Raw genomic sequence first — 17,364 nt, 5'->3', positions numbered from 1 at the left:
TGGGAATAGCTGAAACAAGGAAGCCTGGCCAAGGACTTTTGGCCTTTGGATTTGAATGGCTGCCAAAAAAGGGGGAAAGAAAAAAGAGCAAGAAACCCAAATGTAGCCAGTAAATAACAACACCGCCAACAACAGTGACAGCAGGGTTTTCTTTCTTTTTTTCCCCCAAAGGACTAACACTCTATTTTTTAATAATAGGCCAAATTCTTCAAAAATGTTGATGTCTTAAAAAAGAAGGAAAGGCTGAAGAACTGTTCGGGATGAGAGGAGACTGAAGAGCAATGAGGACTAAATGCAGCAGGTAACCCCAGACCGGACCCTGCACTAGAGGTGAAGAAGTGCTGTCAAGGACATTATGGGGTCAACTGGCAAAACCAGAATACCAGCAGAGGTTGAGATCAGGTATCGTATTAGTGTCCAGTTTATGGACGATTGTATAAAATAATATCCTTATTCTAGGAAATCCACACTGAAATATTTAGGGACAAAGGGCCATGATGTAGGCAACTTACTTAAGAAAATTAAATTAATTTAAAAAACTGAGGTGTAATTGACTAGGGTTTTCAATTTTATGATATATTTTTATCTGTTTTTAAAGAGTTTTTTCTTTCTTTTTTTTTTTCTCTTTAATGGAGGTATTGGGGATTGAACCCAGGATCTCATGCATGCTATGCGTGTGCTCCAACACTGAGCTGTACCCTTCCAACTTGTAATTATTCTTATAGCATGCTAGTCAACATGATTTACCAAGACTAATACATGGCTACACATTCAGCTGACCAAGACCATAAAAGAATATTGCTTACACTATACAGCAGGAAGGGGTTTTATATTTACTGAAATCAGTGCTTCCCAAATTCAGGGCAACACTTAAGAACCACTTATTTCAGTGCAATTTAATTTGATACAAGTGGGTGTTCTAGATTGAGACGATCTGGCTCCAATCCCAGCTCCACCATTTACTGCCTGAGTGACTTTTAGCAACTTACTTCCCTCCTCTCTGCTCCAGTTTCTTCATCTATAAAACAGGAATAATAAAAATACCTACCTCTCAGTGTTGTGATGAAGAGTAAATGAGTCAGCACTTTCAAAACATAAGCGTGCCCTCACAGCAAAAAAAAAAAAAAAAAAAAGTGACAATGAATATATGTATGTTCATCTATAACTGAAAAATTGTGTTCTACACTGGAAATTGACAGAACATTGTAAAATGACTATAACTCAATAAAAAATGTTTAAAAAAAATCCACAAGAGTGCCTGGCAAACACAAGAGTGCCTGGATGTTAGCTTTGGTTATTCATTAAATGTGGCAACACAGGAGACAGAAGGAAAAGAAGATGTGTGTCATAAATCCGAATTTGGACTTTGATACTCACCCATCACACAGAAGGGTTTGGGAGCAAACCTCAGTCTTCCTTGCCATCCTCTGTACCCACAGCAGCAGCCAGCAGATCAGATTCAAATGATGAACTCCAAACCAAAGGCAACAATCATCACGAACTCCTAAAGTATCAAATGAGACACATCAGAAAGAGGCATCATGAGAAGAGCACAGCAGGAAGCTCTATGTATATTTCTGGACATTCGGACACTTCATTTAAAACACCTAGATGTTACAGTCTAAAGTTAACATCTCCCCTTCTGCAAGTAGCACTAACCCTGGAGGACATCAGAACCCCACTCTGTATTTCCTGGTGTGGAATGATATCCCTTTTCTAGTCACTAACACTGTGCAAACTTAGGAGTCAGTTTTCATACTAAATGTGCAGGCTGAATTACAGATCCACCTTTTCTGGAATAGACAGTCATCCTTCAGTATCCTCAGGGGATTGGTTCCAGGACCCCAGGAAATATCACAATCCATGGATCCTCAGGTCCCTTATATAAAATGGCAGAGTATTTGCATATAAGCTATGAACATCCTTCCATATAATTTATCTCCTCTAGTTTAACTATAATACCTAATACAATGTAATTCTGTGTCAATAGCTGTTAATACAATGTAATGTAAGTAGTTGCCCTCATGTGATTCAAGTTTTGCTTGTTGGAACTTTCTGGAAATTTTTTTCCAAATATTTTCCATCCATGGTTGGTTGAATCTGCGGATGTGGGATCCCTAGATGAGGAGGGTTGACTGTAGCGTGTAACTGACTTTAGTTCCAAATGAAATACGTGAGATGAAAGGGCACACCCTGAAAACCCTGAAAACCCAGCTTTACAGTTTTACAAAAAACAGACCTTCATTTTGCTGCAAGGAGATCCCGAAGCCCTTAAGAGTTCTCAGAGAACGAGAAATAAATATTTATGAGTGTGCTGAGTTCTTCTGCTATGAGGACAAAATCTTCTAAGAGAGCAAATTTCAACATCACTATCTCATGTGGCACATAAATCCTTTGCCAGAAATGTGACCTTGATGCCTCCAGACCTGAAGCCTGTTAATTACTATGCTGCTCTTTGGTGAGAGCTGCCTAGAAAATACCACTTGCTCCAGCAAAATGACTTTGAGATTATTTAGGAAGAGCTGTGAGTGAACCCTGGGACAGGCCAACTAAAGTAGCTCATTAGAAAGTGGGTCACAGAAGGAGAAAGCAGATGGAATTTACTAGAAGAAAGCATCTCCCAAGCTAGCTTGTCACAGGCAACTTGTGGTCCTTTAAAGAGAACAGGCACCGAGTTTATCAAAATCTGCTTTCCTTACAAAAATATTTCCCTCTCTTGTTTTTAACAAGGGTTGATGCAGCATTTATAATGTGAAACAATATTTATCAAGTGATTCTTGTTATAATTGCTTAATTGTAAAGGTGCTACATGGTCTTCATTAAAATGTCCCAATATCACAGAAATATACAGCATAGACAGTAAAGGTCCTAATCCACCCTCCATTCTCCTACCCCACACCCCCAAATAAAAATCATCGTGAAATTTAGAAAAACGGCATTTTTGTTGCAAGTTTCAGGCAAATGCTTGTTTCTTCTGTTAGAGTACGTGATGATGTGTTGTACTTTTGAAATGCTTAGTAGAGCTATATCATTCTAGCCTTCTGTTATTTTGCACTAAGTAGTCCACAGGTATTTCTCATGATGGGAAATAAATCTCCAATAACATCATCACTTAGTTCCAGTGACCTGTGGGCTAAATCTCCCAAGATGACTATGCACAGATAACCAAAATCATGGTCAACATACACTCATTGATGAGATGAGGTTTGGATTTGTTTTGGCTTTTAATTTTGAGTATATCTCTAGGTAGTCTGGTTTACTAATTCATCAAGGTGGTTACAATGCCACCTTAGGAAGAGTTGGATGTGAACCCTGGGGAAAGGCCAGGCTTCTTTTTAATCCAGCACATCTTTCCCACATAGAAAGCACACGGAGGTCCAATCCCAGTTTAATGGCAGGTCCACTTTTTCATCTCTCCTCTGCCTCCTACTTGTGCCAGGAAGCTTGGCAATTCACTGGTGAGAGGTTGTATTATGAAGGAAGCTAAGAAAATCCCACTTGTGGCCTGAGCAACTAGTCACTACCATACCATACAACAATTTTTCTTTCACGGGGGCAGTTGAGACCAGTAGAGGTACAGCCATTATTCCAGTAAGGTAGGTTCTCATCGCACCAATTCTGTGTTGTATCCTGAGGCAGGATACTTTGCAAATTCTTTACTCAGGTACCCTTGTTCAGGAACATTATTTGCGGATTTTTTTCAATGATGTTAGGAAGAATCCTTCATTTCCAAACAAAGCAAGAGGACGTTGTAATTGGATTTCAATATGGGATAAGGATTTCTGCCTTGGGGAAGTAAAACTAGGGTCAGCATTCTCCTCTCCATACTAGAACATTGATTACTATTCTTTATCAGGTCTTGGTTTTAGATGATGTGAACAATAACTTCAAAAATCTCCAGTCACTGTGTGAGCAGTGGTGAATGAGGGACCTCAGCCAATGGGTGTGGAATGTTTCTCAGTCCCAGGGATGCAGGCCGCTGGGGATGCCCAAGATATAAGCCTCTGTGATTGGGACAAAAGTATGAAAACCACCTTGACTAGATTCTGTCTCTTATTCCCTGAAATTTCCACCTTATTTCCATCAAAAGGAACAAGGTGCTACTGAGCCAGAGAAGAGAAGGCATCTCAAATCCGACAGACACAACTAGTGGGAAATGGAATTGTGAGGTCACTTTTTCTCTCTCTTTTTTCATTTCCCAGCTTTGTTGAACTATAACTGACAAATAAATACACACATACATTGTATAATGGTGGCCTCAATCAAGTTAATTAACATATCCATCACCTCACATAGTTAACATTTCTTTGGTGGTATGAACACCTAAGATTTAATCTCTTAGCAAATTTCCCGTATATAACACCACTGTTAACTATAGTCACCATGCTGTGTATTATGCCTGTAGGACTTCTCTTGCATAACTGAAACATTGTACTATTCACCAATATCTCTCTTTCCCCCGCAACCCATCCAGTCCCTGGCAATAACCATCCTACTCTCAGCTTCTATGAGCTTTACTTTTTAGATAGTGAGATCATGCAGTATTTGTCTTTCTGTGTCTGACTTATTTCATATTTCACTTAGCATAATGTCCTCCAAGTTCAAACATGTTATTGCAAATGGCAGGATTTTTTTTAAGGCTGAGTAATATTCCATTGTGTGTGTATGTATATACACACATATCAGTCACATGTTATTTATTCACTTATCCATGGATGGACACTTGCATTATCTCCATAGGTGATATCTCATTGTGCATTTCCCTGATGATTAGTGATGTTGAGACCTTTTCATATACCTGTTGGTCATTTGTATGTCATCTTTTGAGAAATATCTATTGAGGTCCTTTACCCAGTTTTTAATTTGATTATTTCTTTTAATTTTTGCTTTTGAGTTAGGGAGGTTCTTTATATATTTGGATATTAACTTCCTGTCAGATGTTTGGTGTGCAAATATATTCTTCTATCCCAGACTTCACTCTGTTGATTGCTTCCTTGGCTGTACAGAGGATTTTTAGTTAGATGCATTCTCAGCTCTTTTTGTCTTTGTTGTCTGTTATCTTGGAGTCATATCAAAAACAAAACAAAACAAAACAAAAACCACATTGCCCAGACCAATGCCAAGAAGCTCTTTCTCTATGTTTTCTTCTAATAGTTTTATAGTTTCAGGTCTTGTGTTTAAGTCTTTCACCCATTTTGAGTTGATTTTTTTAAATTAAAGTATAGTCAATTTACAATGCTGTGTCAGTTTCTGGTGAACAGCATACTGTTTCGGCCATACATATACGTTTTGAGTTGATTTTTTGCATGTGGTGTGAGATAAGCATCCAATTTCATTCTTCTGCACTTGGATATCCAGTTTTCCCTTTCATGATAAAAATTCTCAGCAAGTTAGAAATAGAGGTGGATTATCTCAATTTGATAAATAGCATCTATGAAACCCCTACAGCTAACATCATACTTAAAGGTGAAAGTCAGATGCTTTCCTCTAAAAATCAAGGCCAAGGAAAATGCTAGTTTCACCACTTTTATTCAACATAGTTGAACAGTGTAGTCACTTCAGTAAGGCAAGTAAAAGAAATAAACAGCACACAAACTGGCAAGGCAGATATAAACAGTCTATATTTGTAGATATGATTGTCTATGGAGAATTCTGCGAAGAATTTGCCAAAAAAACTCTTAGAACTGACAAAAGACTTCAGTAAGGTTGTAAGACCCAAGATTACCATACAGAAATCAATCGCATTTCTTGTCACCTATCTTGATTGTGGTGGTGGTTTCATGGGTGTATACATTTATCAAAATTTATCAAATTGTACATCTGAAATACGTGTAGTTTACCGTACAGGAACCATACCGCAATAAAGGTGTTTTTAAAAAAAGAACTTAGCCAAAAAAGTCAATCACAGTTCTGCATACTAACAATCAGGATGTGAAAACCAAAATTGAAAGCACAATATTACTTACAATCATTCCAAAGAAAATAAAATGTTTAGCTATGCACTTAACAAAACCTGTACAGGCTATGTGTGCTGAAAATATACAAAGTGTTGATAAGAGAAATCAGAGAAGATTTAAACAAATGGAAATATGATGTTCAGGAATTAGAAGATATTAAAAGATATCAACTCTTCCTAAATTGATTCATAGTTTTAATGAAATTCCTATCAAAATCTCACCAAGTTGTTTTTGTAGACATAAAGAAACTTACTCTAAAATTTATGTAGAAAGTCACAGGTCCTACAGTAGTTTAAAAAATCCTGAAAAATATAATTAAGTAGGAGAAACCATTTTACCTGATATTAAAGCCTCCTGTATAGCTCTAGTAATCAAAACTGTGGTGTTGGCAGAGGAACAGACACACAGAGAACAATGGAACATAATAGAGAACTTGGAAATACACTTAAATATGCTCAATTAATTTTTTGATAAAAGTACAAAGGCAATTCAAAGGAGGAAGAAATCACCTTTTTAATAAACAACGCTTGGACAATTGGACCACCATCAGCACTAAAATGAAGCCCTATATCCCACACGTTACACAATCAGTTAAAAATGGGTCATGGGCTTAAATGTAAAAACTGTAAAATTTTTAGCAAATATCATAGGAGAAAAATTGGGGTATTTGGGCTAAGCAACAATTTCTTAAACTTGACACCAAAGTAATGAAAAGAAAAATTGTTAAATTGCTCTTCATCAAAAGTAGAGAGGATAAAAAGCCAAACTATAGACCAAGAGGAAATATTTGCAAACCACACATCTGACAAAGGATGGGTCTCTAGAATATATAAAAACTCTGAAAACTCAATAGTAAAAAGCAACTCAACTAGGAAATGAGCAAAAGACGTGAACACACATTTCACTGATTAGAACAATGGATGGCAAATATGGAAAAATACTCAACAACTTTAGCCATATGGGAAGTGCAAATTAAAACCACAATGTGATCACAATAGGCATCTATCAGAACAGCTCAAATGAAAAATGGTGCCAACACAAGATGCTGGGGACAATGTGGAGAAACTGCTTTCTCTCATGCATCACTGGTGGGAACATAAAATGGCAGTCCCTCTGGAAAACAGTTTGATGGTTTCTTACAAAACCAAACATATAGTTACTATATGACTCAGCAATTGTACTCTTGGGCATTCATAACAGGGAAACGAAAACTGATGTTTATACAAAAACCTGTACACGAATGTTAGTAGTGGATTTATTCAAAATGACCCCAAGCCAAAAACAGCCCAGATGTCCTCATCATGTGAATGGTGAAACAAGCTAGGTTACATCCATCCCGTGGGATACAACTCAACAATAAAAATGAACGAACTACTGGTAACACACAACAACTTGGATGCATCACTGGGGAATTATACTGAGAGAAATAAGGGAATCCCCCAGAGTTTACATACCATCTTATCCCAGCTACATAATGTTTTTGAATTCAGAAAATTTTAGAAATGCAGAACAGATCAATGGTTGCTAGAAGATGGGGATGGTGAGAGGAGAGGTGTGTGGGTGGGAAGGAGGATGTGGGTGTGGGGATTGAGGGGAGTGGGGGTGAAATTGTTTGGTGTCTGGACTGTCATGAGAGATACAGGAACCTCCACATATGTTAAGATTGCATAGAACTAAATACCCATATACAGATGCATACATCCACCTATAAGTACTCCATACAATACTGGGGAAATCTGTATAAGATTCATGAATAGTATCAATATTATTACCCTAGTTGTGATATTACACTAGTTTTACAACATGTTATCGTTTGGGGAAACTGGGTAATGTGTACATAGGATACAGCCATAGTATTTCTTTCTTTTCTTTTTTTTTTTAATTGAAGTATAGTCAGTTACAATGTGTCAATTTCTGGTGCACAGCACAATGTCCCAGTCATGCATATACATACATATATTCATTTTCATGTTCATAGTATCTCTTACAACTAACTGTACATGAGTCTAAAACTACCTCACAAAAATTTTAATTAAAAACAAGTCTTTGCCCATCATCCAGCCAATTGGGGATGGCACTGAAGAGGCAATCTGTTCCTCTTCAAGTCCAGATGCTGGATCTCACTGTGTCCTGGTTTCATGGTGCTCTCTAAGTGACCCTTGGGATGGGGTCTCTTGATTTTATTTTCAAATGAGTTAAAAATACAAACATCTGTTATGCTCATTGGAAATGACTTAGATTTGGGATGAAGTTCTTCTGACCTGGGTGGGGAAAGCCAAGATCCAGCTTCTGCCGCCTTCACTAGGATAAATCATTGCATTTTCTCTTGCTTGGTTTTAATGGAAATAAAATGCTCTTTATTTACTGAAATGGTTGCTAAAGAGATGAGTGAATAATAGAGTACTTGACCTACATGGAGGAAGTTGTAATGTAAAGCTGGTGTTATTAGCAGTGGTCTGTACCCCTTTTTTGAAGATCCTAGAAGCTTGGCTTTGACAGCTCTCCATGGAATGGGAAGTGATGTTTATTTTAATCACCTGTCCTGAAGGACCTGTAGTGCTTCCTTAATTGCCCTCAGAGAATTTTGGTAAAACATAGAATATCTTCCCTGTTCTTCTTAAACACTTAGGAAATGCATATAGAAATTAAGAAACCAGAGAGGCAGGGGTAGAGCTAGTTTTAGATTCTATTTAGAATATCTATTGAGAATACTAGCCTAGCATTAATCCTCCTTTCTAGATACTAAGGAGGAATCTTCATGTCACACCCGAGACCTGTGATATTATTTCTTGACATATGACTGCTGTAGTATTTGAGATTTAAATTCTTGCAGTTATTTTGTTTTTGAGTTACTCCAAGTGGTTTTAGGTATAGATTGATTTTTTTGCACAAATTCAATAATGCCTAACAGCTCATGTTCTAGTTGTTTTCTCATTAATTAACAGCACTGTTCATGTTTTAAAACACAGTGATCTTTGTCTAATCTACAAGCTGTCTGCTGTGACCATTGTTTGTTCTGTTTTTACTTCATCAAAGAGCCTTTTTGTGAAGATGAAATGCTAACATTGTAAACCCCATGACATTTGCACCAGTTCTTGAAGAGCTGTGGCTAATTAGATGTACAACATTGGAATGGCTGCCTTTACTCCGAATAGCAATATAATCAATTACTAGCTGTCACTCCTTTTTTTGTATGTAACATTTCCAAAAATAAAATAAAATAAAATAACATTTTCTGCAGTGAAAGGATGTATGACATCAACTGAATCATAAATTGCAAAGAAAGGCATCAGTCAGAAGGATTGCAGTTATAATTCTTAGTAATTTGGAAAATTCTACTAGTATAACGCCTGTTAAAGAAATGAAGTTAAGATCTAGGGATGGTGCTACACTTAAATCAGGATGTGGAAATACACAAAAGTAAATCATCTTTTGGATTCTTGCCTCTTCGAAGGGCAGAAAAAGACCCTAAACACCTGCATACTATTACTCGGAGGCCGTCACATGCCATCATCAGTCTAGCTGGCTTTCACATTTCCCTTTACTTATTAGAGCAATCAATTAACTATTTGTGTATGGGAAGAGAATTTAAGGAAATGGATGTTTTTATCAAAGGGATTGATTTGATCTGGAGTTGAGGACAGAATAGAGCACCACATTGAAGGTGGTGGTGAGGGTGTGATGGAATTGACTAGGTAGACACTGGGTAGGGTTGTGCAGAGAAGGCAGGCACAGAAGTAGGAGCAGAGTGAGAATGGGAGATGCAACAAGGTGTGAAGGGGCATCCGTGTTCCTGCCTTTGCAAACAGTGGTTGAGGTGGTTTTGAAGCCGTGGGCTGGCCTTGTTGGCTGGAAAGCTTAGGAAGACACCAGTAGATGACTTCATTTCAGGAGCCCTGGGAAAGTCTAGTGCCTCCTGAGGTCCTCCACTTCCTGGTTGGTTGATTCCCCAAATTTCTCTAGAAATAATAAGTTTTCCACACCTGTTAAAATGTAAATGTCCCTCTGAAAAAGAACTCATTTAACCACATTTATAGGACCGTGTTCATTTATCCCGCAGGCTTTTCAGAGGGGCATGGGGAAAGTGTTCGAAAACATCCCAACCCAAATGACTGATTCACACTGTATCACCAAAGAAGGACCAGGGGCAGGTTCTTATCAGGTGTTGGGGCCACAGGAAGAGAGCAGATGGGCCAGGGGCAGGAAGTGGGTGGCCCCTGGTTGGGGAAAAGAGCAGGACATCCCTGGTTCCCCCACAGTTCAGCCTAGTGGAGGTCCCATGTATCCTAGTTGTTAGGGGAATGCCATGATGAGGACTCCTGCCTTCCTGGAGTGACTTTAAACACTTAGGAATGAGTTGGTTGCTGCCAAGTGCTTAAGTGACCAGCTGGTGTGAGGGAGTCAGGTGACCCCTCCATGTCAGTGTTTCATCTTCTCAAAGTCACATCTACAACAGGGTGAAGGATGGCTTAGGCAATCCCTCCACCTGCACAGGGAGGGGATGTGGGTCTGTCTGTAGGTGCTCTCCGCTGAGGTGCCCAGGCTGGCAGTGCACACAGTGAGGAACAGACAGCAAACTCACTGAGTTCTTCTTGATCCCCCACCCCAAAACCAAATGATACCTTAATTGGTTTAAGGTTTATATACCAATGAGTCTGCATGAAGCCCTGTGTTTGTATAGCAGTGATCAGAACTAAAGCACTGAGTCGTGAACTCCAAACTAGAAAAATTGAAAACTGTTGCACCTTGAACTCAACCCAGATAGTCATTCTGCTACGGTTTTGCCAAATAATCACAAAATGAACCAGTTCAATTTGGAATGTAAGCCAGAAGTCCTGAATCATATCAGAACAGGAACACCAAGAGTGCCTCCGAAAGGAAGGAAATCAAAACTAGTTTTCATTTGATTCAAATGGCTAATTTGTCAATTTGTCATTATCCTATTGGCTTTTCTTTCTTTCAAGAATTATATGAGCTATCTCTCCAAAGAATTTAAAATTTGAATTTAAAGTGAACATTGCCACTAGAAATAAAATGAGGCCATTGTACTAGTTTTATAATAAGAAAGTATGCAAGAGCAGTGGGTTTTTCTTACTTATAAAAATGTAAAATACTTGTAAAAATTTCAATAAAATTCCTTAAAACAAACAAATAATGTATTTCAATCAAGACATTTCTGACCTTAAGAAATTGGTATGTGCCAGCCAAGTTGATGATAAAGCAAATCTCATCTTCTATTGGTGATGTTTCTCTTGACGTGGTCACCTGTGACAAGACAATAAGTGGAATAGTATAACGGGCTGAATGTTTGCTTCCCTCAAAATTTCATATATTGAAGTCCTAACCCCCCTAATGTGATGTGTTTGGAAGGTGGCCTTTGGAAGGTGTCTAGGTGTAGATGAGGTCATGTGGGTGGGGCTCTAGTGATGGGATTAGTGCTCCTATAAGAAAAGGGAGTGATATTAGAGTGCTTTCTATCCCTACCATGTGAGCTCAGTGAGAAAACAGGCATCTGCAAGCCAGGAAGAAGGCTCTTACTGGGGAACCAAGTCAGCTGGCACCTTGACCTTGGACTTCCAGCCTCCAGACGTAGGAGAAAAATCACACCCAGTCTGCAGTATTTTGTTATGACAGCCTGAGCTGATTAAGACGGGTGGCTTCTGTGCTACTGAGAGGGCTGAGAGTCTGGTCAGGACCAAATGTGCTTTTGGAGAACTTTCAGTACTTTGGCTTTTCTTACTTGGGAGTCACATCTCTACCCTCACAGCTGCCCTTGCTTGGACCAAAGAAATTGCTCCTGTACTGAGACATCCCTTGCCTTCCAGAAAAGCTGCCCCTTCCCTCTTCCTTTGGGGTATCTGCATTGTTTAGTGTAACTAACTGTTCTGCAACATCTACTTCATTTTTAAGTGTTCTGCTTTAATGGGTCACTTAACAAATGTATACTGAAGACCATGACCATGCAGGATAGAGAGGTGACCAATGGATCTAGCCCCTTGGAGGAGCTTATAACCTGTTTGGGATGGTAAACTACATTCACTGGGAAACTCACCCAATGACGTACACCTTAGTGCATGAGGGGTAGTCCCTTGAAATGCTCCTCAGCCTTTCTGGTACCTCCTCTGCCTTGGGGGGCCCTCACTGGATATTTGTTGATGTTTCCTTCAGTTCAGAACTTCGGGTTCAGCAAGAACTAATCAGCATACTGCCTTATCAACGCATTACAATCAAAGTTCTGAAAAGGAGCTAGCTAGAAGAGAAATTGGCTTAATGGGTCGATTTTTTTTTTCTAATCTGCCTCTGTAGCATCACTGATGCTAATTGTGATTGGAGAGTTAATGGCTTCCCACCACAAGATGTCCTGATGTCACTGTGGGCTTGTTTTGAATCCCATTAATTCATTTTGAGGAGAAATAAATAGGAAGTAATTTGAAAACACTTGTCAAATTCCAAGAAAGAAATTGTCTCTGTATAATGACTCTGATATGTTTCTCAGCTTTTCTGAGCTATTCTATTACATCTAATCAACGATTTTTTTGTATTAGGAAAATAATTTTAATTTTAGTTACCGTAGTTTTAAATGTCTTCACGCTTAGTTTTCCCTCATTTTTCTTCTTCTAATTACTTTTATTAATTATAATAAACTTAAGAGGCTTCCTTTTAAAAAAGAAAAATGCCAGAACGTTTGGCATTTTTTAGAAGTTCAATTCGCGCTGTTATTTAAATGTAAAAACACGTGGGTGAATCTGTAGTACTAAAGACAAATAGATACCCAAGTGACTAAAAATAACTACAAAGACCCTAAAGTCAAAAAACAAAGATTTTAGTATTCACCTGAATCACCCAGCTCATTTGTACGTGAATGTCAGTTCGATTTTACTTGCCTAATTTTTCACAATTTCTGCTAGAGCCCAAACGGCTGCAATTTATTCACTTCAGCGAAGGTGTAATGGAACTGACACGTTGAGAACTACAGGTGGTAGCTGAGGGTCCACGTCCATTAGGGAGGCGTGCCCGCGCCCAGGGGCACTGTGGGTAATGTAGTCCCGCCCCGAGGTATTGTGGGTAGCGTACTTCCGCGCCGCGCTCTGGTGGTTCGGTACGCTGTGGCCATCGTTCCACGCTTGTCATCAAGCCTGCCCTTAGCCGCTGACTCTCGGGGAGAAAGGGTCGGGAAAGCACGGAGAGGGTGAGCGCGAGGGCGGGCGGTGTTGGTACGCTCTGGCCGAGGGTTGAGATTTGGTATTTTTCCGGGCGGGGTCGAACGAGGGTCTCGGGTCTCGCGTTATCTGGCGGGGCTGGGGGCCCGGCGTCCTGTCCCAGCGGCCTCGGAACTGGTGCAGATGACTTTGGGGGACAGAAGCACTCTTCGCCCGGAGCAGACGTCCCCACTGCTGGGCGCGCGATTCGGGCTTCTTTCTTGGGTGTTAATTGGGCCTCGCGACTGGGTGGTGCCCACCGTGGTGATGGAGGTACCGCTTGGCCCCGAGGAGCTGGAATTTGGGGGAAGCGCCCAGACTCGCCTTGATGGGAGGGTGGGCTTGGGTCAGCGGCCTCGTGGCCCGCGGGCTCCCGGAGGTATTTGGAAGGGTCCAGTGAGGGTAAGGCGTACCCGGGTTTGCGTCGAGTGTCTTGCGAAGTTGTTTGGCTCCTCTAGCCTTGGGGCTCCTCTAGGAACATGGGGTGGAGCAAGTGGAGGGGAGCCCATGGGGTAGGGAACTTTCCCCCAAGCCCCAGGGGACTGGTGACTGGCTCCCCAGATTGCTGTGGGTGGGGGAGGGGAGTGGATGATAAGACATCCAGACGGTTTATTTTAAACTTTGCATTGTGAAAACATTGTAAACATACGTAGAAGTAGCCGTGAGGTTTCATAGATAAATCACTTAGATCTACCACTTATTAGTGAGAAAACCCTGTCCTTTCTCCCCCAAATCCTCAACCCCAAGTGTGGATCTCTTTGGGCATTGCTTCTCCCCAGGGGCCGATGCCAGCCCTGCTGCAGGAGTTCCGGCTTCCGAAGGGAGAGTTCAGGTGCTGGTCTACCTCTTTCTCAGCGTCATCTTGAACGAAGTACTGAACCTCCTGGAGCTGTGGTGAGTGTTAGAAAGAGGTAGAACTGGTGTCTGGCACAGGCTAATATAACGTTCATTTCAGTAACATTTAATAACGTTCATATGTATTTTTACTAAGACCTGTAGGCGCTTAGAAGACTAATGTCATGCTGGGTATCAGCATAACATCACAGCAGGTTCATTCTAAAACCACACTCCAATTCTGTTAATCATGTTGTCCTTCCCCTCCCTGCCAGGTTGTGATACCTTCTTTTAGTGAAGAGCTCCCTAGCTGCAGCCTTAGGGGTTTCCAACCTGTTGTCTGGCCTGGGAGCGAATCCTGAGGCTGAAGCTGCTGCTTTTGCACCAGGTTTGTCTTGAGAGCACTCTGTACTCCCTTAGATCCTGTTAGGGCGGAGAGCATTCCTAGGGGCTTGGCAGCCTTGCCTCAGATGGGTACCACTTCCTTATTGTGCTCTCTTGGTGTCGTCTTTGCTCACAATGGAGGATGCATTGTTTTGCCCATGCTTGATAACTTGTGCCACAGTAATATCCCTGCTTTGGGGCACAGAGCTACAGATGGTTTCCTGGGAAGCCAGGTCTATTCTTGAAGGGGTACATTCCTGCCCAGGTGTCCTGAGGCAAATTCCTCTGCACCCATTCAGGGCCTTTCTGTCTTCCTGGTGTTCGTTTCTGCACTGTCCTGCCTTGCTTCTCTCTTCGTGTATTCACGTTGCTGTATTCTCAGGGCCTGGGAGTGCTGGCAGAACAACGACGGTGAGAAGTACTGTTCTGAGAACAGCAGTTCTGTGTTGGCAGTGTGTTTCTGTTCACCGTCATATTTTGTTTCCTTAGCTATCTTGCACATTAGGTAGTTGAATTCTTATTTTTTAGAGAGGGAAATGGTGTAGTAGAGGATTAAGTAACTTTTACTCTGAAACTAGCTGTTTGTTCTTTAACTTTCAAAGTTTTAATGAAAATTTAAAAGTAGGTGTTCTATTTTTCAAGTTTGTCTCATACATCTAAGGCTCATAAGGATAAAAATTTGTTCGTTCTCTCCTGATCGTTGGGCTGATCGTCTAAAATTTTTATTTTTTCTAATGGCCTTTCTAATACGTAGAGGTACTGATTTGCATTTCCCCGATGATCTGTGATATTTAGGATCTTTTCATATGCTGTTGATCATTGAACCCTTTCTTTGCAGAAATGTTTGTTCAAGACCTTTTCCATTTTTTAGTCAACTTATTTTTGTTAGCTGGAGTTCTTTATATATTCTGAATATTAACCTTTTATCCAACATATGATCTGCATCTATTTTCTCTCATTGTATAGGTTGCCTTTTTACTCTTTTTTTTTCCTTTGTCGCACAGAAGTTTTAAAGTTTAATGTTGTCTCGCTTGACTTCGCTCTTGTTGCTTGTGCTTTTGTTGTTATAGCCAGTAAATTATTGCCCATTCCAACGTCTTCAAGCTTTTTCCCTGTTTCCTTCTAGGTATTTTATAGTTTCAGGCCTGGAGTTTAGCAATTTTAAGATTTGCAAATAATCAACCTGTGGCTTTTTAATTCTCTTTGTAGTTTCATTTATATTTCGTTGATTTTTTTCCCCTTATTTTTTCTTTTTTAAAATTTCCTAATTTCTTAAGGTGGGATCTGTTTTTGTTTTTAAAATTTTTCCTTTCTGGTGCATTCATTTAAAGTTTTTCTTTTAAGAACTGCTTTAAGCTTCTGTATTTGTTTGCTAGGACTGCCATAATAAAGCACCACTGACTGGGTGGTTTTAAGTACAAAAATTAATTTTCTCTCAATTCTGGAGCTAGAAGTGAAAGATCAAAGTGTTGGCAGTGTTGATTTCTTCTGAGGCCCTTCTTTGGGTTGTAAATGTCTCTCTTCTCCCTGTGTTTTCATGGTCTTCGCCCTGGCCTGGTCTGTGTTCAGATTTCCTCTTAGAGGATACCAGTTATATGGGATTAAGACTCACCTTAATAATACCATTTTAACTTAATTATCTCATTGAAGACTCTAGGTAAAAATAAAATCACATTCTAAGGCGCTGGAGGTTAGGACTTTAACGTATGAATTCGATAGGGGACACAAAACACTATATAGTAACAATACTAACCAAATCATAAATTTAGTTGTGATATGGTTCAAGATACTATTTTTATTGGAATTATTCAGTTCAAAATATTTGTGACTGTCCCTTGGAACTTTTTCTTTCATCCATATCTACTTTAGACGACTCTTGTGTGATTTTTAGTTACAGAAGTCTTCCAGATAGTTTACTGTTACTGATTTCTACTTTAATTCCATCTGGGGCAAAGAACATATCCTGTTAAAATTTTAGTCCTTTGAAATTGGTGATTTATTTTATGTCTTAGGATTTTATTTACCTTGGGTAGTATTCTGTGTGCCCCTTCTGCACTTGTGGAGTTTGGTGTTCTGTAAATGTCAATTGATCAATACTGCCTGATAGTGTTTTTTAAATATTGTGCTTCCTTACTTTACTGTCAATTTGCTTTTTCATTTACTAAGAGTTATAGTATGTTTTTTAAACTATGATTCTGATTCTGTTTCTCTTTTTCACTTTATCATTTTTTTTTCTCATGAATTTTCTCCCAGTTTATGGCTTGACTTATTTTACCAGTATCTTTTACAGAACAGAGGTTTTTAATCTTAACACAATCCAACTTACCAGATTTTTTCTTGCATGGTTGTGTTTTTGGTGTTATATGTGAAAAAACATTGCCAAATTATTTTCTAAGCGTTTTATAGCTTCACATTTTAGCTTTAAGTCTATGATTCATTTTGAGTTAGTATCTGTGAAAGGTATAAAGGTCTGTGTCTGGATTCTTTTTTTTTTTTTGATATCTGAATGTTCATTTGTTCCACTACTGCCATTTGTTAAAGAGCTAACCCTGTCTCCATTGAATTTCCTTTGCTCCCTTGTCAAAATTCAGTGGACTCTATTTGTGTCAATTTCTTTGCTCTCTATTCTGTTCCATTGATCTATTTGTCTATTTTATAAATTTATTTTTTGCCAATACTACACTTTTTTGATTACTGTAGCTGTGTAGTAAGTTATGAAATCTCATCGTGTCAGTCTTTTGACTTTGTTCTTCTGCAGTGTTGTATTGGCTCTTCTGGGTCCCTTGCTTCTCCATATAACTTTAGAACCAGTTTGTTGACATCCTGAAAGTAACCTGCTAGGACTTTGATAGACTGAATGTATAGATCAAGTTGGAAAGAACTGACATTTTAACAATATCAAGTCTCCCTACCCATGATATGGAATATTATTATTATTTTTTAGCTCTTCCTTGATATCTTTCAGCAGAGTTCTGTAGTTTTCCTCATAA

General features: G+C 39.4%; 2 protein-coding genes across 11 annotated transcripts in view; both read left to right on the top strand.

The window, feature by feature from the left end:
* LOC102524456 (hippocampus abundant transcript-like protein 1) overlaps positions 1-1,192 on the top strand; it is a 68,224-nt gene extending 67,032 nt beyond the window's left edge. Inside the window, exon 9 of the mRNA XM_032477397.1 lies at positions 199-1,192. The gene's annotated coding sequence lies outside the window, so the exon portion shown is untranslated. The remainder of the gene's footprint in view (positions 1-198) is intronic.
* The window catches only part of ZNF169 (zinc finger protein 169), a 102,201-nt gene that overhangs the window by 46,489 nt on the left and 38,348 nt on the right, over positions 1-17,364 (top strand). The window contains exons 1-3 of one of the 10 annotated variants that reach the window (XM_032477389.1): positions 12,966-13,146; positions 13,936-14,050; positions 14,266-14,378. Coding sequence is in view for 2 of the 10 variants with exons in the window: in XM_032477387.1 (XP_032333278.1) it covers positions 1,542-1,569; positions 13,936-14,050 (143 nt within the window). In the remaining 8 variants the exon portion in view is untranslated. Of the gene's footprint in view, positions 1-300; positions 403-1,439; positions 1,570-12,965; positions 13,147-13,213; positions 13,430-13,902; positions 14,051-14,265; positions 14,379-17,364 lie in introns of those variants that run through there. The other 9 variants (XM_032477391.1, XM_032477387.1, XM_032477396.1 and 6 more) reach the window with 9 other exon arrangements.

This window comes from Camelus ferus, chromosome 4 (genome assembly GCF_009834535.1).
Source record: "Camelus ferus isolate YT-003-E chromosome 4, BCGSAC_Cfer_1.0, whole genome shotgun sequence".
NCBI classification, from domain to species: domain Eukaryota; kingdom Metazoa; phylum Chordata; class Mammalia; order Artiodactyla; family Camelidae; genus Camelus; species Camelus ferus.
This window is presented reverse-complemented; position numbering and strand designations above follow the sequence as displayed.